At 55.9% G+C, this 23,359-nt stretch overlaps 1 protein-coding gene across 4 annotated transcripts in view; it reads right to left on the bottom strand.

Moving 5' to 3' along the window:
• Positions 1 to 15,570, bottom strand: part of SHANK3 (SH3 and multiple ankyrin repeat domains 3) — a gene marked incomplete at its 5' end in the record, with an annotated part of 48,304 nt that extends 32,734 nt beyond the window's left edge. For 2 of the 4 annotated variants that reach the window (XM_080659140.1, XM_080659141.1), the window contains 11 exons: positions 748 to 950; positions 4,335 to 4,608; positions 9,987 to 10,053; positions 10,847 to 10,924; positions 11,242 to 11,358; positions 11,514 to 11,681; positions 11,776 to 11,927; positions 12,002 to 12,110; positions 13,863 to 13,934; positions 14,786 to 14,989; positions 15,307 to 15,570. In XM_080659140.1, the coding sequence (XP_080515266.1) occupies positions 748 to 950; positions 4,335 to 4,608; positions 9,987 to 10,053; positions 10,847 to 10,924; positions 11,242 to 11,358; positions 11,514 to 11,681; positions 11,776 to 11,927; positions 12,002 to 12,110; positions 13,863 to 13,934; positions 14,786 to 14,989; positions 15,307 to 15,570 (1,708 nt within the window). The remainder of the gene's footprint in view (positions 1 to 747; positions 951 to 4,334; positions 4,609 to 9,986; positions 10,054 to 10,846; positions 10,925 to 11,241; positions 11,359 to 11,513; positions 11,682 to 11,775; positions 11,928 to 12,001; positions 12,111 to 13,862; positions 13,935 to 14,785; positions 14,990 to 15,306) is intronic. The other 2 variants (XM_080659143.1, XM_080659142.1) reach the window with 1 other exon arrangement.
• Between the last annotated feature and the right edge of the window lie 7,789 nt (positions 15,571 to 23,359).

The raw sequence follows: 23,359 nt of genomic DNA, 5'->3' as shown, positions 1-23,359 counted from the left end.
GCGGGGGACAGGCGGCTGAGGCAGGGGCCACCATCCTGCTCCTGCTCTCCCAGGTGACCCCTCTCCTCCCACTCCATCCTTGCTGTCACCACCCCAGGGTCACTGACCAGAGTGCAGGGTCACTGCTTTGGCCAGGGGACTGGGCCACAGACGGACCAGGCAGGCTGACCCTCAGGACTGTTTCCCCCCAGGCTCCCCTGGCATAGGGCACCCACGAAGATAGGGCCCCGATGATGGCAGAGAACCCCAGACTGAGAGAAGCCTGTCGTGGCACAGGGTTCCCCAGAACAGAGGAAGCCCCGTGCCAGAAACCCTCCTAATACACAGACACCCACATAATTGTCACAGACATCACCCACAATGGCACAGGTTCCCCACAGAGCACAAGGATTTCCAGGGAAGAAGTCCCAGAAGTGACATAGGAACCCCATAACCATAGGGAGTCTGTAATGGGATAGGGTCCTTCGAACACAGAACCCCAATGACACCAGCCCCTGTGACACAGAAACACCCCACGATGAGAGGAGCCTCGGTGGGGACACAGGGAACCCATCACGATGGAGGAACAGGAACCCCATGCACACAGACCCCTCCCGGACACGGAGCCCTTCACGACGACACAAGGGGTCCCCCGTGGCAGATGCATCCCATAATGACCGCCGTGGCTCAAGTTCCCAGGGCGACCCCAAAATGGCATCAGCCCTTCCAGACCGCGGTGCACCCGACCCCGCCCCCCGCGCCCCTCACCCTTCACGGCCTCGCCGCGGTGCAGCGGGATCTCGCCCTCGCCCTGCGGGCTGTGCGCCTTCACGGCGATGAACTTGCGGCCGGGGACAGCGCTGTAAAGTTTCCGCTTCGGGCCGCGGGGCGGCGGCGCTGGGGGCGCAGGGGGCGCCGGGCCAGGGCCGGGCGCGGGGCCGGGGCCGCCGGGGCCGCCGGGCCCGCTCGGGCTGTAGACGAACACGTAGGTGACGGACGCGATCCCGGGGGGCAGCGGGCACGCGAAGCCGGCGCCCGGGGCCTCCATGGCGCGCGGCCCGGCCCCGCCGCCGGCCTCACCGCAGCCGCCGCCGCAGCGCCCGCCGCCCGCCGCCCGCCGCCGCCCGCCCGCCCGCCGGGGGCCCGGCCCGGGGCCGCTCCATGGGCCGCGCCGCCGCGCCCGGCCCGCTCCCGCCAGCGCACGAGCCGCGCCCGCTCAGGGCTCGGGGGCCGCGGGGCTGCGCTCCCGGGCGCGCCGGGCTCGCTCCATGCCGCTGCTCCCGCGCCCCGCCTCCCCGAACGGCTCCTCCCTCTGCGGGCGGCGGCGGCCGGCCCTCCCCCGCTCTCCGCGGCCCCTCGCGCGCCCCCACGGGGAGACCACGAGCGAGGGGACTGCGGTGCTCGGAGGGCGGAGGGTCGGGCCGAGGAGGGCGGGGAAGGGGGCGGCGGGACCAGCCGGAGCGGCCAGGTGGGAGCTGGGGCGGGCTGGGCGCGCTATGAAGGTTACCTCCCAGCCAGAGGCGCAACCACCCCCCCCCCTCCGCCCGCGGGTCTGCGCACCCCCCCCCCCCCCGCCCCGCTCCGGCCTTGGCCTCCTCACACCCTGACCGCTGGCTGCCATGCATCGGGCGCCTTAATCCCCCTCCACCTGGGTCCTCTACTCTTTGGATACCTGCCCTGAGGCCCATGCACACTCGTGCTGTCCAGCTACCCCGACTGCTGTCCCCCGCTGGGCACCGAGCCTGAAGCCTGGGTCCTCCACCTTTGCCCTGCTCAAAAGCCTGCACTGGCTCCCTAGTACCTAGGCAGGCCGGATGCACATCCTCAACCAGTAGCCGGAGCTCTCTGGGACTGAGAAGTAGCCACAGCCCAGTCACACACATGGGTACCTTCCCATTCCCTCCTCTGGGCTGTTTATGATGGCGTTTCCAACACCACAATATTCTAATCATGCTATTCCAGCCCTTGCTACTGTCTCTCAGCCACAACCCCACTTTCCTCTGCCCTGTGATGCTGGTGCGATCTCTGGGGGGCTAGGGGGTCCCTTCCAGGCTCTACCAACATGGGGCGCCAGGGGAGCCATCACCTCCCTCCACCACCCACCCCACCCCATCTCAGCTCAAATACCACTTTCTCTCCTTGGACCAAAGGTGACCCCCCCCCAGAGACCCTCGTCCTCCAGGTTCACCAAACTTCTTCAGCCCCTCCTGGCCACTCACAGGGCAGCCCCCTTACTTGGATCCCTGCCCCCTCACTGCTTCTTAGCCCTGGGCCTCAGCTGTCACTGTCCTCCCAAGACCTTCAGGACCTCCTGCTATTAGCTCCCACCACTTCCAGCGCCCTAGGTACCAGCTAAATGTTTGCAGAAAAACAATACTAATAATTCTGGCGTCCCCCACAGAGCAGCGAGCTGGTGCCCCACACATAGCAGGTCTTGCTTTTGCGTTTGCTAAAAGGCGAGGAACACACAAAAGATCAATGAAAGCAGGGCATCCACACAGCTCCAAGCAGGAACGACCCTCTGCAAAACGGAAACACCCAGAAGTTTGTTCTTTCAGCCCAGGGGTGGGGAACCTTCTTTCAAGAACCATTTGGATGTTTATAACATCATTCGCAGGCCATACAAAATTACCAACTTAAAAATTAGCCTGCTGTACTTGGTCAAACATTTCATTAACTCACCCCAGTGCCGTGGCAGGGCCAGACCAAATGATTTCACAGGCCTTATACAGTCTGTGGGCTAGACATTCCCCACCCGTTTTAGCCACCGGACTGTCCCACCCTTAAAAAAAACCCACGGGACATGCAAAAGCTTCAGGGAGAACTGAGATGATTTGGGGCAGGACAGGCAGCCTTGGAGTCTGGGCAAGGACACAGACAGAGAAGGCATCACAATCAAGGCTACACGAGCAGGGAGAATGACAGGTGATAAAGTGGGTTCTATAAGCTCCTGCTGCACCCCACGCCCTCTGCAGAGCACAAGCTTAGAAAGTTTGGGAATTGGATCTACCTGCTTCCTAGCTCTGTGACCTTGGACAAATCACCTACCCCACCTGAGTGTCAGGACCGTCATCCGTAAAACGGCACTGACAGAAAACAGCCTTGTGCAGGGTCAAGGTTAAGCTAGACAATGCAGCCCAGCTGTCATTGTGAAAACAGCTGTTTGTGTGACACACTCAACAGTGTCTCCCCAGCACCTTCCCTACAACCTGCTCTAGGGAAACTGAGAAGCTAGAACAATGGCTCCTGCCCTGGCCAGTGTGGCTGGCTCAGTTGGTTGGAGCATCTTCCCGTGCACCAAAAGGTTGCAGGTTCGATTACAGTCAGGGCACATACCTAGGTTGTGAGTTCCATCTTGGGTTGGGTGCATATGGGAGGCAACCCATCAATGTTTCTCTCTCACATCGATGTTTTTCTCTATCTCCCTTCCTTTTTCTCTAAAATCAATAAAAATCTGCCCTCCCATGAGGATTTAAAAAAAAAAGGAACGATGGCTCCTGCCCTGGAGGTGCAGGAAGGAGAGATGCTTTAACCAGCAGCGGCTGGGTGGCACTGTGGGCCAGGGGCTTCTCATAGGGACCCCTCACCTGCCCAGGTTCAGAAGGCTTCCAGAAGGAAATGACTTAGGTAGGATTAGTCCTACCTTACCGATGAGAACCCCAGGCACAGAGGGGTTGGCTGACCTGTCCAAGCCTACGGTCAGCAGGTGCAAGGACTACATGGACCCCGGCCGTCTGTCTGCAGAGCCAGTGCCCGCTTACTCCCCACTGCACAGCCATCAATGGCCAACGGGGCTCTAGCCAGTGTCTGCCCTATGTCCTGGGGTTGCCAAGTGCTTCACATGCCCCTGTTCTCAGGGTCCCGGCTGCCCACAGTAAAGGGTAAAGAGAAGAACCATAGTGTCCTGGCTGGAGAGGTGGTAGAAAGATGAAGACTCCCCTTGGAGATAGGGCTAGGGGCCACCTGCAGGTTTCAAGCTCTCCTGGAGCAGAAGCCATAACCGCTACCACTCACCACCCAGCCCTCCTCCCTGGTGTGGCAGGAACCTTTCTAAACCACAGGTCTCATCAGACCCTCTCCTCCCTATATGCTCCCTCAGCTGCCCACTGTCCTCAAGGGAAGTCCAATTCCCACCAGAGATGAGCGTGGGGGAGCCTGCCCCGGCCCACAGGGTCTCACCTTCTCCCTTCCTCATCCAGGGAGGTCCATAGGGGGAGTCCCCCGCCTCAAGCCTCAGCCCACCAGGTGCTAGACACCATAGACCTCTCCCTCCGCCCCGCCATGCTGGCTCCTCCCAGCTTGGGTCCTGGCACCCATCCACCCAGACCTCGCCAGGGCCTCCCATACCCTCCTACCTGATGTTGCTCTGGCTGCCCCTGCCTGCTTCAGTGCCACCGACGTCGTTCTCTTTGTCACCATCACGGTCCCGGTCTTTCTCCTCCTGCAGCCGCTGGAGCAGCAGCTGGTGGGGGAGGCTGCGCAGCGAGGGTCCAGGGGAGGCTGCCGGCTGCACCTCGCCCTTCAGGTTGATGTCACTGGCTGAGCGCTGCAGGGGCCGTGGGGAGGCCAAGCCACTGGGGCCAGCCAGCCGCCGCCGCTTTGCATAGCTGGGGGTTTCCCTAAATGGTACTGGGGGGCAGGGGGGCACATAGGTGAGGCTCTGGGCAGCCAGATGGGGTGGCCAACTTGTCCTGGTTTCAGATTTTAAAACTAAAATCCTGTGTCCCAGGAACTGCCTCAGTCCCAGGCAAACCAGGAGAGTTGGCCACCCCGAAGCTACCACTGGGGTCACATTCCAAACTGCCTGTAATTGGAGCTTCAGGGGCAGAAGCCTGGTCTTCCTGTCAGCCAGGTGAGGTCTTGGAGATGCTTAGAGCTGCTCTCAGAACTGCTCATTTCAGGGGAGACAGAACAGGCCACATATTTGGTGACAAATCTCACCAAGTGCTGCTGTATGGGCCATGGAGCTACTCCACCAGGAGGCTGTAAGGGAGCATCTAGACCAGGGGCTAGCAAACTTCTGTCAAGAACCAGTCGCCGTTTCAAGCTTCATAAGCCACACAGCCTCTGTTGCAGGACCCAACACTGCCACCGCCGCAGCACAAAAATAGCCACAAACATATAGAAGAAAATGGGCTGTGGCTGAGTTCCAATAAAACTTTATTTAAAAAGCAGATGAGGATTCAGAAAACATGGTCCAACTATATGTTATTTACAAAAGAATTACCTCAGATCCAAAGACACAAGCAGGTTTAAAGTAAAAGGATAAAGGAAGATATTTCATGTAAATAGAAACCAAAAGAGAGCTAAGTAGCTATATTCATATCAGACAAAATAGACTTAAAAAGTGTTACAAGAGACAGAGGACATTATGTTGATAAAAGTGTCAATTCATAAATAGATTAACAATTATTAACATATATTCATCAAACAACAGAGTATCAAACAAAAATAGGAAATAAACATTGACACATTTGGAGAAATAGTTAGTTCTATAACAATACTTAAGACTTTAACACCTCACTTTCAATAATGGATAGAACATCTAGAGAGAAGATCAATAAGGACATAAAAGACTTGAACCAAGAGACCTAACAAGATATATACATATATGGAGAAAAACAGAGGCGGGAGGGCGGGGGACACTCCACAAACCAACAGCAGAACACACATTCTTCTCAAATGCACATGGAACATTCCTCAGGACAGACCAAAGCAAATCTCAATAAATTTTATAATACTGAAATCAGACAAAGTATCTTCTCCAATCACAATGAAACTAGAAATCAAATACAGAAAAAAAGGAAAGTTCACAAATATGTGAAAATGAAACAACACAATCTTAAACATCCAATGTGTCAAAATAGAAATCACAAGGAAAATTAGCATATACTTTGCGAAAACAAAAATACAACATATCAAAACTTATGAGATTCAGCAAAAGCTATACTATGAGGGAAATTTATAGCTGAAAACACCTATGTTAAAAAAGGATAGAAGTCTCAAAAATCAATATCTTAATTACATATCTTAAGGAACTAGAAAAAAAAGAAGCAAACCAAACCCAAAGCTAGCAGAAGGAAAGAAATAATAAAGGTTGGACAGAGATAAATGAAATAAAGAATAGAAATACAGAGAGAATCAATGAAACCAAAGCTATTTCTTTGAAAATATCAACAAAATCAAACAAACCTTAGCTAGACTGACTAAGAAAAAAAGAAAAGATGGACACATGTAACTAAAATCAGAAATGAAATGTGAGGCGTTACTACCAATCTTAGAGAATTAAAAGGGAGTATGAGAGAATGCTATGGACAACTCTATGCCAACAAGTTAGATAAGCTAGACGAGATGGACAAATTTCCAAAACTGACTCCAGAAGAAAGAGAAAATCTACAAAGGCCTATAACAAGCCAAGGGATTGGATCAGTAATTACAAATCTCCCAACAAAGAAAAGTCCAGCATCAGATAGCATTATTGATTACTTCTACCAAACATTTAAAGCATTAACTCCAATCCTTCTCAAGCGCTTCCTAAAACTGAAGAGGAAGGAACACTTCCTAACTCATTCTACGAGTAATTAAAAACTGAGCAAAGGACTTGAACAAACACTTCTCCAAACAAGAATACAAGTGGCCAATCAGCACATGAAAAAATGCTCAGCACCATCAGCCATCAGGGAAATGCAACTGGAAAACCACGATGAGATGTCACTTCGCTCAGACTAAAATAGCCATATTTTTTTTTAAAAAAAATGACAAAAACACGTTTTGGTGAGGACCTGAAGAATTTAGAACCCTCACACATTCCTGGTGGAATTGTAAAATGGTGGAAAACAATTTGGCTGTTCCTCAAAAAGTTAAATGCAGAATTATCATATGATCCAGCAATTCCACCCCTAAGTATATACCCCAAAACAACTGAAAACAGGTACTCAAGCAAATACTTCTCACACATGTTCATAGCAGCACTATTTACAATAGCCAAAAGGTAGAAACAACCCAAGAGTCCACCCAAGGATGAATGGATAAACAAGATGTCATACATACAAATAAAAAAATATTATTCAGCCATAAAAAGGAATGAAACAGGGATGCATTCTACAATCTGAATAAAGCCTGAACATGTGTTGAGTGAAAAGAAGCCAGACCAAGAGTTACATAGTCTGATTCTATTTATATGAAATATCCAGGATGATAAATCCATACAGGCCGAAAATATATTAGTGGCTGACATGGGTTGAAAGAGGGGAATGTGGAATAATTGCTTAGTTATATAGGGTTTTCTTTGGGGTAATAAATATGTTTTGGAATTCAATAGAATTGGTTGTATAACATTGTGAATGTACTGAATACCACTGAATTATTCAATTTAAAATAGTTAATTTTATGTTATGTGAATTTAATTTTAAATGAAATTTAAATCCTCAATTTTAAAGCCTGAATTTAAAAACAAACAAAAAAAATGCTGATTGGGGCTGGATTTGGCCTGCAGGGCATCGTTTGCCAAGCCCTATTCCAGACTCCTGTGACAGAAGTGTGGGCCATGAACCAGCAGGCTCACCTGGAGTTGGAGCTCCTTAGAAATTCGGAATCTTGGGCTCCATCCAGGCCCACTGAGTCAGATGTGATCAGGTGAGAAGATGTGACCTGAGAGTGGGTAGGGACCTCCCTAGTGCACCTTCAGAGCACTGTGGGACACAAGTCCGTGCGGACACGTACTTGAGTGTGTGCGTGGGTTGGTGGGGGACATGGGTCTGAAGGTGGCTGCTCCCAGGCCAGGGTCCTGTTTCAGGCCTGGCAGTCTAGAGGGGCAGGTGGGGCTGCCAAGAGGCCCCAAGTGTCCTGTCCCCTGAAGGTGACAGGTCCCAGCCTGGCAGACTCCTACAGGTGGGCTCCTTCCCTGAGGAAGAGGAAGAGGAAGGGATGGGTGGGCAGAGCTTCCTCCAGCTCCTCTGTGTGTAGGCCCCACCCAGGTCCCAGCGCTGGGATGGACATGGCAACTTGCATCTGTCACTGAGGGAGTGTCCTTGGCGTGAATGTGTACAGAGGGAGTGGGGGGGACAGACCCTGGATGGCCCAGGTCTGAAGACAGGCTCTGTCATCAACCCGCTGTGACCCAGTTTCCCCTCCTGTAAACGTGAACTAATAATCACTCATGGAGGGTGGGGTGCTGAGAGGGTAAGTTAGACAACAACAGGGTTTATAGTAAATACTCATGACTACATTCGCCTGTGGCTCAGGGATATCAGGCTGTATCATCCAAGTGTACATGTGACAAGTGAGCAGGAACGGGTGAGCAGCCACAGAGCCAATCACCACCGGCCTAAGTGACATAGATGCTGGCCCCATACCTGGACCCACCTACGGCACTTCTAACCCCAACCAGAGAGTGCACCCTGGGTCGGCCAGGCAGTCAGCTGCCGTAACGGTGCCCCCAGGAGCCCGAGCATCTCTGTCCACGCCACAAAAATGAGAGGCAGCTGGGGCCCTCCTGCCGCTCAGCTTGGCTTAAGCAAGCCTCCTCCCCCCAATCAGCTGGACCGAGGCCACGGCCAGAGTCCAGACCCACAGAACCGAATCCCACATGAGGTCAGAGGTGAGAAGTGGGTGCGAATAACCGTAAAAGACCATCTTTGCTTAAGAGAAACGGAGGCACAGAGGCCCTAAGCAGCCTTCCCACAGTTAGACGACCACAAGCAGAAAAGAGACCCCACACGTCCACAGACCCAGGTCCTCCCAGGCTAACAACCAGTGCAAGCTTGAGCCCAGCCAGACTGAGACATCTCCTGCCCCTAACACACCTCCAACTTCAGCACAGCTCTCTGTCAGCCAGAGCCCAAGCTGACACCACTTCACTCAGCGGATGGACACGGCTGCCCTGGACCCGCCCACACCCAGGACCCACTACCCATTACCATGGTCCCAGCCCTGCTCGGACATCAGGGGCCCATAAGCGAGCCTTACTGCTGGGAGGTCTACTCAGGGGAGACTCTATAGAGAAAGGTCTTTAAAGGTGAACTTGGCCTTAACCTCAACCCCAGTCCAAAATTCAACCCCAGACCTCACAGTAACCTTACATGATAACCGAGAAGGCCCCTAACCCTAAGACCCACCCTGGCTCTCTGCTGTTCAGTCACTGAGGGCAGAAAGGGGAGCCTGGGAGTCTTTGTTCCAGAGAGAGCCATGGGCTGAAAAGCCGGGCCAACCAGGACGCAGGGGAGCCAAGAAGGGAGCCCCGATCTGGCCAGGTACCTAGAGGGGTGGCCTCTGGCCAGAAAGCACTCTTCCTTGAAGAGGAGGCCCACCCATTCCTGCGGCCCCAGGCTCTCCACCCCAGAGAAGGGTAGCAGGGTTCCTAGGACAGATCCCAAGCCAGCCCACAGCCCCAGGGGCGGGGGTGAGGGGACCTCCCTGAGGCTGCACGTGATAGCTATGCTCCTGTGCCCGCCTGCCTGGAGTCGAGACTAGATGGCATGTCTGGTTTTTCTTCTGGGACCACGAGTCACTCACACACCTGGCCCTGAGGACAGCATCCCATCCCTGTGTGCTTGCATCACACTGATGTGACCCTGTCCGGGGGCGGGGAGGGAGAGGGGGTGACCCTGCCATTGAACTGCATTCTTGCTTGTGGGCAGGGGCTCACAGCCACTGTGCCATACCCCCGGCTAGCCCTTCACTTGACCTAATGGGAAACCGAGCCTTGACCCTAATTTCAACCCCCTCTCAACCTCAGTGGATCCCTAAACCCAGCACTGGCCCCAACCAACAGCCCCAACCTAACCATGCCCTTGACCCTGACCCTTTTGTCCAGGCCCTTCCCTTCCCTCAGCCCGTTCCCCAGCCCTGCAGGGGCCACAGATGGACTCACGGAACGGAGCACAGCTGGCAGCCAGGGCTGGAAGAAGAGGCTCATGGTATGAGGGCTCCCTTGTCAGGTCCCCGCTGACCCCAGACAACTCCCACAAACCCACCTTCAACGTGGAGCTGGGATGGGCAGAACTCACCGACATCCGAGTCTTTATGGGTCTTGATGACCTCCGCCAGTTCAAAGTTCCCCGCGATGATGGCCACCTGGGGTGGGAGGATGGGAGAGGCTCAGCCACACCACACTCCCCACCCCTGGGCCCCAGTGGTAGCCCCAGGCTCAGACCCTGCCCCCGCCTAACCCTCCCACCAGTCTGCTCCGGACTGAGGGATCTCCTGGGACACAGAGCTGAAACCAGGGGAGTCCTGAACACACAGGGGCGTGCTGGTCACTCCACCTATTCTCTCAATGGTCCCTCCACACACCACCTTTCCTGTCTTAGCCATGGCTCCCCACTGCCTCCCTCCTGTCACCCTCTCTCTGCCCTTCCCTCGCCCCTGCATCTGGTCCTCCCACAGGCCCTCCACTGCCATCTCAGCACCTGCTGGACAGCGCAGTGGCCTGATCTGCTCTCCCCACATCTCCTCGGTAGGCCCCAGCTCTCTCCGTGGTCCCCAACTCCTCCCACACCTTTCAGGCAACATGGACACCCCTCCACCTAGTCATCCGGGTGCCGAGAACCAAACCCGGCCAGAGAAAGGACTCAGAAACATGCCTAAATCAGTCAGGAGCTGGGACCACCCCTCTGACCCGTCACCTCTGCACACTCCTGTCTCTGGAAGGTCAGGCCCACACCTGTTCTCCCCTGGCCCCAGAGCCCTCTGACCCTCCTGTCCCAGAAAGTGAGAGTTCACATCCACGGTGACCACACCCACGAGCCAGTCCCCCACTGCTGGCCCCCCGGGGGGAGATTGCCTCAGGGAAGAACCAAGATCCAGAGGGGTCTAGCCACAAAGAGACAGACACCGGGCAGCCTCTCGCTCCCACGCACTCTGGTACCTGAAAGGCCGTCTGGCTGTTGTAATTGCGGACATCTTTGTTGGCGCCACGAAAAAGCAGGACACGAGCACAGCTTTCCTATCGGCAGCAAGGGAGTGAGGGTCAGGGGTGACAGCACACACCCACACATTCAGAGCACACGTGCATGGCATGAGAGGAGCAGGGCAGGAGGTCCCACCTGGCCCAGAAGGCCAGATGCACACAATGCACACCTGTGGTTCAGAACACACGTGTGTTCAGGAAACAGACATGCACACGTAGGCCTGCAGGGCCACAGCTCACTGCAGACGCAGAACAAGCATGCATGGAGGGACACCGGATCAGACGTGTACACACATGTAGTCACTGCACGGGATCACCCGTACCCACACACACGTGTACACCTACAGTCACACCTGGTTGTAGAGGGCACAGATGTGCAGGGCCGTGTTCCCTGAGGCGTTCTGGGCCCCCATGTCAGCTCCGTAGAACAGCAGGTGCTCCAGGTGCTGCACGTGCCCAAAGCGGCAGGCCTAAGGGAAGAGGGGGTGCTGCTGGGCCTCTGACAGAGCCCAGTACTCCCACGCTTACAGGGGGCTGGAATCCCAACTCCTGCAGAGAGAGCCGGAAATGCCCCTACGCCCAACAGAGCCCAGGACCTCACCCCCCGACTGGGTTCCCTGCCCACCTGGTGGATCTCCTGCCAGCCATTCTCATCAGTGGTCCCCAGCTGAGCATGGTCGTGGAGGAGCAGCTCACAGCAGAGGGCGTCCCCGCCCCCCAGGGCGCTGTGGTACAAGGGCGTCAAGCCACGGCTGTCCTTGTAGTCAGGTGAAGCGCCCAAGTCCAGCAGGGTCTGAGGGCGAGGAGCCTCAGTGTTCACACTGGACCCAACTCCCTCCCCATCTTGGTCCGCATGCCCCTCCAGGCCCGGCCCCGCCGGTACTAACCGTCAAAGCTGCCGCATTCCGCTGGCGCGTGGCACAGTGTACGGCAGTGAGCCCATCGCGTGTGCGGAAGTCCAGGTGGGCACCACCATTCCTCAGCACCTTCAGCAGGTCCGTGGCATTGTCCAGCTGGGCCGCAAGACTCAGAGGACACTCTGGGTTCAATGGACAGAGGAAGGTTACGTCCCAGCCACTCCAGCACCATGCCCCTTCCCCCACTGCTTCTCACCTCCTGAGTCAGGGTCGTGGAAATTGGGGTCTAGCCCCTTGTCCAGCAGGCGGGCTACCTTGTCTGTGCTGTGCAGCTGGACGTAGTCCATGAACTTCTTCAGGTTCGCCTGAAACACCCGGCCATCCTGGTCAGCCCCATCACAACCACCATCATCGGGCTGTCACCCACTTTCCAACAGCCAGACTCAGGCGTCCTGGGGAGCATCCACGCTGCCCCAGCCCCTCACCTGGTCCTAGCACCCCAAGGCCACCCAGGCAGGGACCAGCCCACCCCCCCACCCCCCGTCCTCATCAGGGTTCTGTCAGGGGATCCAAGGTGGCCTGTTTCTTCCTTGGTCCATATTCCACATGCACTTGCCCCCTGGCAGACCTCCCAGGGGCTTCTCCACCCGCAGGTGGCCCCGCTTGTGCCAGGACCTCACCTGCCTTCCACGTCACCCAGCCCTGTGTGAGCCCACCCAGCAAAGCCCCCGAGTCCCTGCTGCTACAGCAGCTTCACGCACAGGCAGGTGCCCAGCTGGAAACACGCAAGCACACCAGAAATGGGACAGGGCACCACAGGGACCACTCCACAGGAGGTGGCCTCCTCGGGTTGCTCAGGACGACTGAGGGAGAGACCTCAGCCGGATCCAGGGTGGGTGGTGTCAGGGTGGGGCAGCTGGAGCCCAGGCAGGCGGAGACACAGGCTGTGGTATGAGGTTGAAACTCATCCTAAAAACAAGTAGGGCTCACTGAAGAGCAAGTCACCACTGTCCCCTGGCCAGCACGGCTCAGTGGTTGAGCATTGACCTATGAACCAGGAGGTCACAGTTCGATTCCTGGTCAGGGCACATGCCCAGGTTGCAGGCTCAATCCCCAGTGTGGGACGTGCAGGAGGCAGTCGGTCAATGATTCTCTCTCATCATTGATGCTTCTATCTCTCTTTCCCTCTCCTTTCCTCTCTGAAGTCAATAAAAATATATAGTTTTTTTAAAAAGGGAGTCACCAGTATCCTATGGGACAGCTTTGGAGAAGTAACCATGGGAGGAACCAGGGTAACAGGGTCACAAAGGGGCCACAACAGTCTCTGCAGCCACAGAGTCACGTCGCTGACCACCACAGGTTCCGGGCAGCGGAGAAGTCTGGCGTGGAGGCTCCAAGGTCACAGAGGGGTCACTGGGGCACAGGGATCACTGAGGCACAGAGGGGTCACTGGGGTTCAAATCCCTCGTCTAGGCTCCAGAGAAGTGTCCAGCAAGCAAACGTTCCCTGGCTCATAGGAACCTGAGGTGGAAGCTCAGGGGGTCCACCTGTGGGGAGGGCTCACAGCACTACCCTGCCCCCGCCCCCCTGCATTCAGAGGAAGCAGCAAGGTGCCCCCTAACAATGGTACCCGGTAGTGACCCACAGGTGTGCCCCGGCACAAGCCCCAAAGTCAGACAGATCCGGGTTCAGCCCCAGCTTCACTGGCTGTACAGCTGTGAGCAAGTCAGGACTTGAACGGCTCAGGACTCAGTATCTTCCATGCAAACAGGTGATAGTCCCTTTCCAGAGGAAACTGACGAGATGCCTGATTCCAAGTGCCCAGCCTGGTGACCACGGAGTGATCCTCTCTCCCCCAGTGACCATGGTGGTGCTTGTTCGCTTCTCTCCCCTCCCCCCACCCAGGTTCTCACCAAGGCACGTTCCCTATTGCACTCCATCCTCCTGAGCCAGGGTGGGCCAGGGGGTCTGATCCAACCAGAAACCAGCCCCAGACCACCTATCCCAGACCCGTGATGCCTGGAGTCTGCCCAGCCCTCCAGCCCCCAACCCCTGCTCTGGGCCCCTGACCACAGGACAAAATAGGCTGAGCCGAAGCCATGTGGCTGCCTCCTTACCTTCGTGTGAAGCTTGGCAAACTGCTTATCATCGATGAGGTTCTGGGCATAAACTCGCCTCTTGTATCGAAACTGCTCAGGTAAAGAAAAGGCAGGGAAAGGCACCCACCTGGACTGAGTGAACGCATGCACAGAACCGAGTCCTGCTTACCTCTGGGGCTCAGGCCTCATGCGGATCATCCCCCTCAGCACAGAACCCCTCTTGCCAGCCACGCAGATCCGATCCCCACCACCGTGGGCACATAGCCAACCAAGCTCAGAGGGACACGCGCCTCGCCTAGCTGTCCCTGGCCTGCAATGGGCTTTCTGTCTCATTCCCGTCCCCAGAATTCCCTGGAAAACCCCACTCCTCTTCCAAGACCTGGATTCAGACTTCCCTTCCCTGACACCCGCTCTCTGAGCAGAACTGACCCTGGGCCACCACAGAGGCCAAGCCAACTTGGAGCTCAGCTACCACAATGCTTATTTCATTGCTCACTGCACTTGGCATCCCTCCGCCCAAACCACGCGGCTGTGCCCCATGCCCAACAGGGCACTGATGGCCTTTACAGCATAAATGGGTGAGCAAATAAGGAAGGCTTCGGTTTGCCTTCACAGACTCCCCGAGAGGGCTGACGGCACACAGATTACGCGCTGGCTTACTCCACACACGCTCTGGGCGCACCCCTGTTCGCACCCCAACCCCTGGAACAACGCTCTGGGCTCCCACCGCACACGCTGCTGACTGCAGGCCCGGCACACTGCTCCCTGCACACACACACCACACACGGCTCGCTGCACACACCGCACACACAATTCACATCGCTCCCTGCACTCCCGCACACAAAGCCCCGCTCCCACACGAACTGCTCACGCCTCGGAGCTCAGTGGTCGCACCACGCGCGCCCTCCTCCCGCCCAGGGCCGCACCCGACCGCCGCTCACCTCCAGGTAGGGCAGGGGCGTGTCCAGGTTCGGCGGGTACTCCTGCAGGAGCCGCTCCTCGTGCAGGAACTTGCCCGCGCGGCCCCGGGAGGGCGGCTGGAAGAGCCCGTAGTTGAGCGCGTCCTGGAGGCTGTGGTTGAGCGCGCAGAGCACGCGCTGCTTGGCGGCCCACACGGGCGCGGCCGGGTCCAGGCGCAGGCACTTCTGCGGCGGAGCGGGCTCATGAGCGCGGCTGCCCTGCTCGGCAGCTCAGGGCACCGTGCCCCGGGCTCCCCGCGGGAATCCGGGACTCGGGAGCCCACGCTGCGGACCCGCGCCTCCACGGCCACCGGCGAGGCCCCGCCCGCCCCAAGGGCGGTGCTTCCCCGGGCCCCGCCCCGCGGGGCGCTGGGGAGGGTCCCCTCCGAGGCAGCGGGGGAGGGGTGAGTAGCCGCGGGCCGGGGGTCCCCCGCGCCCAGCTCGGAGTGTACGGCGGGGGGCGGCCGGGTGAGGGGGGCGGCCGGGGCCGGGCGCGGGCTCACCGTCTGCTGCAGGTCCGGGATGCCTACGCGCACGACCACGGCGCCGGCCCCAGGGCCGTCCATCCCCGCGCCGGGGCCGGGGCTGCTCGCGGCCGGGAGCGGGGCGCTCGGGGGCTCCACGCGGCGCCCCGGCCCCCCCTCGCCCCCCGCCAGGGCCCCGTCGGTCGCGCTGTGCGGGAGGGGGCCGGAGGGGGCCGGGGCCGACGCGGGGGACAGCGGCGCCGAGGGTTCCGCAGGGGCGGCGGCGGCGCGGCTCAGCTGCATGGGCCCGGGCTCCGCGGCGCTGCTTCCCCGGGGGCGGGGGCGGCAGGGGGAGGGGGCCTGCGCCGGAGGGAAGCGGGGGCGGCCGGGGGGCTGCGCCGAGGCGGGGGCGGGAGGGCTCGGGGCCAGTCCGGGGCGGGGCGGGGAGCCTGGGAGGGTCCTGGGTGAGGTGGGAGGGTTCGTGCGGAGGGGGGCACCAGCGGGCGGGGACCCCGGGGGCTGCCGAGTGCGGGAGCCCTGGGCCTGGGCGTTGGGAGTGGCTCCGGCTGCGCCGAGCCTCCGCGGACCTCGAGGGAGAGGCGGCGAGGAGGGTCCTGGAGCTGGGGAGGGGCACCGGGACCGAGGGAGGGCGGGAAGAGAGAAAATCGGGGCATTAGTGTCCGGGAGCGGCTGCGCCCCTCTCCGACCTGCCCGCCCCGCCCCGCCCCACCGGAGGCCGGGGACTGACAGGTACGGAGCCTGCCCCAGGCCCGGGTCCGACGGCGGGGACCTCGGGCGGGGTCGGGCCTGTGCGCTCCCTGAGCCAGGCCACCCCGCGGCTACCCTATGGCCACCGCGTTCCGCGCGGCCCTCAGCCGAGTTTGGGGAGCTCGCTCCGGACTCTGAGGCCCGCCTCGCCTCCCCACCCCCCTCCAGGCCCCAGGTTCGCCCAGATCCAACGCCCTACGCCCCCTCCCCGTCACCTTAGCGACGGCAGGATGGGGGCGCGACCTATGAGGAAGGGCTTAGGGGAGGGGGCGCTACTAGACTCCACCTGCGGCAGGAAGAGAATTTTAGTTTTACCCGTTGTCGTGGCAACGAGGGAGGGGTGGCGAGTGGGTGGAGGAGAGGGGAGCGCAGGGAAGAACTCGCTCTGGCACCACCACCCCGCGGAGCCTGCCCGGCCCCCCACCCTCGGGGCCTGCTCAGCTACCCTGGGGCGTCCAAACGCTGCACCCCCAGGCTCTGGGAGCAGTCGCCACTAAACGTCGCAACATCCCTGAACCCCAGAGAAATACCTCCTGACTCCCCCAGAACTCCCCAAAAACACGGCCCTGTCCCTCCCAGCAGAGCCGCGCACCCTCTGAGAAGGCACACTGCGAACCCTCACCGCACACACGTGAACCCTCACAGCCCCGCCAACATGGGGCACCCCTGGCGCCCGGAGAAAACGCGCTGACCTCGGCCGCCCCCGCCTTCTCCAGGCGCAGCCCTGGATTCCCTGGGCTCCCAGGAATAACTTGAATGAACCCACACACAGAACACCGCCCGGCCCCTCCCCATGGCAACCTGGAAACACCCTCACCCCACGCGGAAGTGGTTGACATTCCCTCCGAGAACAGCCACAGAGCCACCACCGCCAGGGTCTCCCACCACACCTCCCATGCCCATCCCTCTGCCTCCAGGGCAGCCTCTGGTCCCCTCCTCCCCAGGGCAGGGGCCGCTTCCCAAGGGCCAGCTCTACCCCCTGAGGGAGCCCTGGCTCTCTCCACCCCCAGCCACCCTACTTTAGGGAAAATCTCTGTCCCCCAGGATCCACTGACCCCACAGAGCCGAGCCTCCAGCGCTGTCTGTGGGTCTGTCTGGTCCCACTTTCTCAGCAGACACTCCCTGCCCGGAAGCGTGGCCCCAGGATGCCCAGACCTCCCACCTCCCTGTCCAGCCTCTTCCCAAGGCCACTGGCCTGGCCTGTGTGCGGGAGCTGAGGGTCCCCTGAGGACTGGAGCAGGATGGGAGGGGTGGGGAAAGCGGGGAGCAGGAAGGGGCGGTTGGAAGCCCACTTATCTGCAGGAAGCACCTTGGGAAGCATGAGAGTTTGGATTTCCTGGCCCAGCCCTGGAGAGGAAACTACTGCTTCCGGTGCTGTGTGTCTCCATCTTCCTGCCCCTTCCCGCTTCCTCCCTCCCCAAGTTCCCCAGGCCCCCAACCCCATGCCCACCCAGAGTGGCCCTGCCACCCCCCATCCATACCATCACCACCACCTCCACCTGCCTTTGCTCCCAGCGGCTCCTCCCATTGTGGCCACTGCAAGGCATGGACAAGCTCACTAAAGTCCCTGACAGATGCCAGGAGGAGGCTGTGCCTCTCCCCCCGCCCCCACCACCAGACTCAGAGCAGCCCTAGCCCTTCGCCAACTCCCTGCTAACCTGCCTGATGGCCACATACCCACCTGCCCAACCAGCCTGGACCTCACGTGGCCCTTCCTGCCTCCCCAGGCCTCTGTACTTGAGCCCTTGCACCGATGCCCAGCCCCTTGGGAGAGAACCTCCATCAGACTCATGGTCTCTACGCTCGGGCCAGCTCAGCCCAGGGTGATACCAGAGCCCTCATACAGCGCTGGCTCTGCAAAGGGGATGGCACATATGCATGAAATCCAGGCCCACACTCCCCGGCTCCCCCACCACCTGCAGCCGCAACAACAGCACACCCAGAAGCCCTGCGCCCACTCGGGCCTCTGCTGCCGTGCGGTGGGTCTGTGGACGTGGAAGCCAAGGACGCGGGCGTTTGTGCTCTTTGTTTTGTTGAGACTAGAAGACCCCAGGCTCCTGTCCACCTGCCTCAGTAGGTCCACCTTTGCCTGGCCCAGCCCTGCCTCCTTGCCTCCCTTGCCTCTGTCCTTGAAGGAGAGGATTCACCTGACCATGGCTTCCCTCCTTCCTTCAGGACCAGGGTCCCAGAAAGATCATTGTTCCCTACTTCTTGCCCACATTCTCCCACCACAAACAGGCTTCCTAGGGCCTTGGGGAGCGCAAGTGGGCTAAACACCCAAAACAGTGCCTGGCACAGGGCAAACCTAGCCCTGGATGGGGCCTGCCCACCGGCCCTCGCTGCGCCAGCCTTCACTCTACCTCCCTTGAGGCCCCAAGTGCCTCCTGGTCAACTCTTCTGACAAGGTGTTTGTCTCAGCTGGCCTTCACTGCAGCTCAGGTATGCCCCCTCCTTCACCCCTCCCTCCTCCTCTAACCCTCCTGGGGCCCACTTCCTCCCTGAATTCCAGCCCTGCCCTCCTCGTGCCTCAGCAGCCTGGACCCACGTTCCTCCTGGGATAACTCCATAAGCTTTCTTTCCTGGCTCACCTGACTCCCCCTGAACCTCACACCCTTGGTTTTCAATACAACTCATGGGGTCAGGGGCTTCTGCAATCAGGCCTTCTCTGTCTGCTCTTCCTTTCTGCCCAATCTACACTCTTCCCCCCAGTGGACTCAACCCCCCACCCCCTCACTCCCATCTACTTCTCTGTCTTCAGCAGCACCTACTGAAGACTGTCAGGTGCTGTATGGAACTCACTTGTTTAGTATCTGTCTTCCCACCAGAACATGGGCTCTCTGTGGAGAGGGAGCTCGACCTGTTTGGTTACCAGTGTGTCCAAGGTCCTGAAATAGTGCATGGCCCACAGTAGGTACTCAACATGTATTTGCTGAGTGGATGAATCAAAGCTTCAATCGTCAGTTCTAGGCTGTTCACACCTACCTGCCTTCAGGACAGACATCTCCCAAACTCCAGATGATTTTGTAGGAGGCAGGAATCCTTGAAGGTTCAGTTGGTTATAAAACTGTCTGGATCTGGTCTTTTCTGTGGGCAGACTTTTTTTTTATTGCTCCTAGTTATTAATATCTATCAGTATATTTAAGTACTTTTTCATCCTGAGTCTGGTTTGTTAAATTTTATTTTTCTAGGAAAAATTTCTGAAGAATCTGTTTTTCATCTTGTTTAACATCTCTATTTTCTATTTGTTTAATTCTTATCTGTGTATTTTTCTCTGCCTTTTCTTTTATTTATATGATTCCTTTTCTAGTTTCTTCAATGGACACTTTCTATTTTCAGTCTTTGTCTTTTCTGACCATAAGCACTTAGGCTATAAATTACCAAATGCCACTTTAGCTCTGTCCCTTAAGTTTTGGTAAGTGGTATTTTTAATTTAATCTTGTTATGACTTTCTAATACCAGTTATATTTTTTTGGCTTGGGAATTGCAGAAAAGTATGCTTATTTAAAAGTATGCATATTTTTGTTAAATTTGTTTCTAAGAATTTTGTTATTTCACATTATTGCAAATAAATTTTTAAGGTTTCATTTTATAACTGTTTGTTGCTAATACATAAAAATACACTGATTTTGTATATAAAATTTTATAGCCTATAACCTTGTTAAATTCACCTCATTCCGGTAGCATTTTTTACAGGTTCCTTCGGATTTTCTACATAAACAATCAAAATACTTCCTCCTTTTGAACCTTTATGCTTTTATTTCTTTTTCTTGCCTTATTGCAATGGCTAGGACCATCAGTACAGTGTCATATGGAAGTGGTAAGAGCAAGCATCCTTGCTTTGCTATCAATCATATGGGGGAAATGTTCACTTTTTCACCATTAAGTATGATGTTATCTGAAGGTATTTTTGTAGATTCCCTTTATCAGATTGAGAAAGTTTCCCTCTTCATCATGTACAGATGTTTGTCTCTCTAAAGGAACTTATTGGAAACCTTACCCAATGACTCTGCTTGCCTCTCATTAGCCAGAACTGGGTCTGACTGCAAGTTAGGCTAGGAAATGAGGTTCTTAGGTGAGCACATTGCTGCCCCTATAAAACCAGGCTGCTGTGAATAAGGAAGAAGGCAAGATGTATATTAGGATAGGCACGTAGCAATCGTGCAGTTCTAGAGGACCAGTCACTTACACACCAAATTTTAAACGTACTGCTCTTTGTTACCTGCGTTCTATTGTTGCCATTTAAATAAATGCTATTTATAATTGTCATTGTTTTTCTGTATAAGTTTCTGGCTACTTTTAAGACCCTGTTGTCTTTAATAGTATTCAGTTTCACATGATGTGTCTAGGTGTGGTTTTAGTTTTAGTTGTCCTCTTTGGGGTTTGTTGTGATTTCTGATTGTAAGGAGTTACGTCTTTCATCAAATCTGGAATTTCTCTGCTATTATCTTCTTTTTTTTTTTTAATCAGCAAAGTTTTATTGTAAAATAAGAAACCAATATAAAAAATGTGATATAACCCTAGCCAGTTTGGCTCAGTGGATAGAGTGTCAACCTATGGATTGAAGGGTCCCAGGTTCGATTCCAGTCAAGGGCACATGCCCAGGTTGTGGGCTTGATCCCCAGTAGGGGGTTGTGCAGGAGGCAGCCGATCAATGATTCTCTCTCATCACTGATGTTTCTCTCTCTCTCTCTCTTCTTTCCTCTCTGAAATCAGTAAATATATATATGTCATCAGCAACGCAACACAGGCAGCGGGCGGCAGCGGAGGGGCTGCTCGCCCCGATGGGTCCTGATGAGAGCGGGACTGTGGTAGGTGGTGGAGAAGGTGAGCAGGCGGCACCAGGCCAAGGCGGGTGCGAGTGGGGGCCTGATCACCCCACAGATGGCGACAAGAAGCAGGCAGGCCCTGATCGCCTGATGGACCCTGACCTGGGCTGGGATGGGGAACGGGAGGTGGGTGGTGGCAACCAACCTCCCGCAGCACCTGGGTCGGGGTGGGGGGGTTGGGGGTAAGCTGTGACCTCTCACCGGCTACCTGGGTGTGGGGGTGACGGGACGGAGGTGCGGTGAGAATGTGGGGTGTCCACCGAGCTTGCTCTCACTCCCCCTGCTACCCTCCCCCAGGACGCCAGGGCTCTCGCGCACCAGGGGGAAGTTCCCACACTCAGATGCTAGGCACCTGTGAGGAGCCCGCCCCTCACCTGCCCCTCACTCGCCCCTCACCCGCCCAGCCTCTTCCACGTGAGCCTGGCCGCAGCCACCAGAACAGCAGGGGCCGGTCGAGCTCCCTGTGGGTTCATGCAGGAGCCAGCCTGCGAGGCTGGCCGGAGAGCACGCTGCCTGCCCGGCTTCTGTGTGGCACCGCTGGTCGGCCCAGAGGCCCGTGCTGTGCCCCGGCCCGCATCTCCGCGTGGGGACTTGGGCACCGTGACTCAGGCGGAGGGGGGCACATGAGGGCCCAAGTGCTGCCCAGGGCCCAGAGTTCAGCTGGGACCTGCCCTTCCACGCCAGACCCTCGCACTTTGATCCCCAGCCAAGCCTAGGGACTGCACCTGTGCATGAATTTCATGCACCAGGCCTCTAGTGTGATATAAAAGGGGAAGAGTGGAGGGGGTGCAGGTGAGGAATACAGATGTGCCTTACAGACTATAGAAGAAACTGATCCTGAGCATTTGGGGGAAGTAAAACAGATCTTGGAAGATACAGATCCTACACTGGAGATGGAACCTTCCAGAGTGTGGAATGAGGTGAGATTCTTCTTGAGGTCCCCTGACTTCAGACTGGATTTGGCCAGGCCAGCAGAGAAGGGGCTTAGAAATTCCCTCCTCTTAGCCAGCTGCCCAGCCATAGAAACCATTAACCCATCTACCAACGGGGACAGGAAACCAGCACCCCTACGGGAGATAGTCCCAAACACACATCGTTTCGTTAACCCTCACAGGAAGCCCCGTAAGGTAGGTCTGACTGCTGACATTTTATCAGTGTGGACAATGAGGTTAGGAGAAATTCAACTTGGCTAGTTTGCTGTTATCTTCTTTAATATTGTCTCCTTAGTATCTCCTATTGAAAATATGTGAGACCTCAAGGATTATCCTCGAAAACGTTATGTGAAGTGAAATAAGCTATCACCAAGGACAAACATATGACTTCACTTAGATGAGCTATCTCGACTAGACAGATTCATGCAGACAGAAGGGAGAATAGAGGTACAGGAATTGGGGGAGGAGAGGCTAGGTAGTTATTGTTTTGGGGGTACAGAGTTGCTATTTAGGATGAAAAAATTCTGGAAATAATTTTTTTTAAGTTCTGGAAATAGTGATGGTTCTACAGCATTATAAATATATTTAATGAAATTATAAAGTGACATTTTTTAAAAGAGTAAACATTTTAAAAAATATTAGACCTTCTCATTCTAATTTCTGCAAAATGTTCTCATCTCCTAGTCTATTTAGGTTCTGGTTAATTCCTTCAGACTATCTTCTAGTTCAGTAATTCCCATCTGTGTCTAATCTGCTATTTAACCTGCCCATTAAAATTTAGTTATTACATATTTTTATTCCTTTTCAAATCTATCAGATTTTTCTGTTTCTTTTTTCTTTTTTTTTTTTTTCTGATCCTTTTCGATAGTTTCTCATTCTTGTCCAGGTTTTCTATGGCATCTTTTATCTCTGTGAATGTCTTCAGCATACTTCCATGTTTTGTGATTTTATTTTTAATTTTTATTTTAAAATATATTTTTATTGATTTCAGAGAGGAAGGGAGAGGGAGAGAGAGATAGAAACATCAACGCATCAACGATGAGAGGGACTCATTGATTGGCTGCCTCCTGCACACCCCTATTGGGGATCGATCCCACAACCTGGGCATGTGACCTGACAGAGAATTGAATCATGACCTCCCGGTTCATAGGTCAACACCTGACCACTGAGCCACGCCGGCTGAGCCATGTTTTGTGACTTTAGATTATGATCTCGTGTTTACCCCATCCCATCTGTGGGATCCTGGGGGACTGTGCTGGGCTGTCCTCCTCGAGGGATGACCACCTGCTCGGGCAGTGCCTCACTGCCGCCAGCCAACAACCTGCACCTGGTTCCAGACCACTCCTCGTATCGATTTAAAATTCACACCCGTTTGAAGGTAAATCGATATTTCTGAGTTTTGAGGGGAGATTTGATTTACATCTTGTGGTGACATCATTACAAAAATCTTTCATTTCTCTTTCCTGGAAAGCAGGGGTTTTTTCTCAGTCTGTCTAGCTTCTCACTGAAATTATGGGTCTTTAAAAGTCCTGAGCATGTGAGAATCTGAATTCTAACTTGTTATAT

Source organism: Plecotus auritus (genome assembly GCF_963455305.1).
Source record: "Plecotus auritus genome assembly, chromosome: 3".
Lineage (NCBI taxonomy): Eukaryota > Metazoa > Chordata > Mammalia > Chiroptera > Vespertilionidae > Plecotus > Plecotus auritus.
This window is presented reverse-complemented; position numbering and strand designations above follow the sequence as displayed.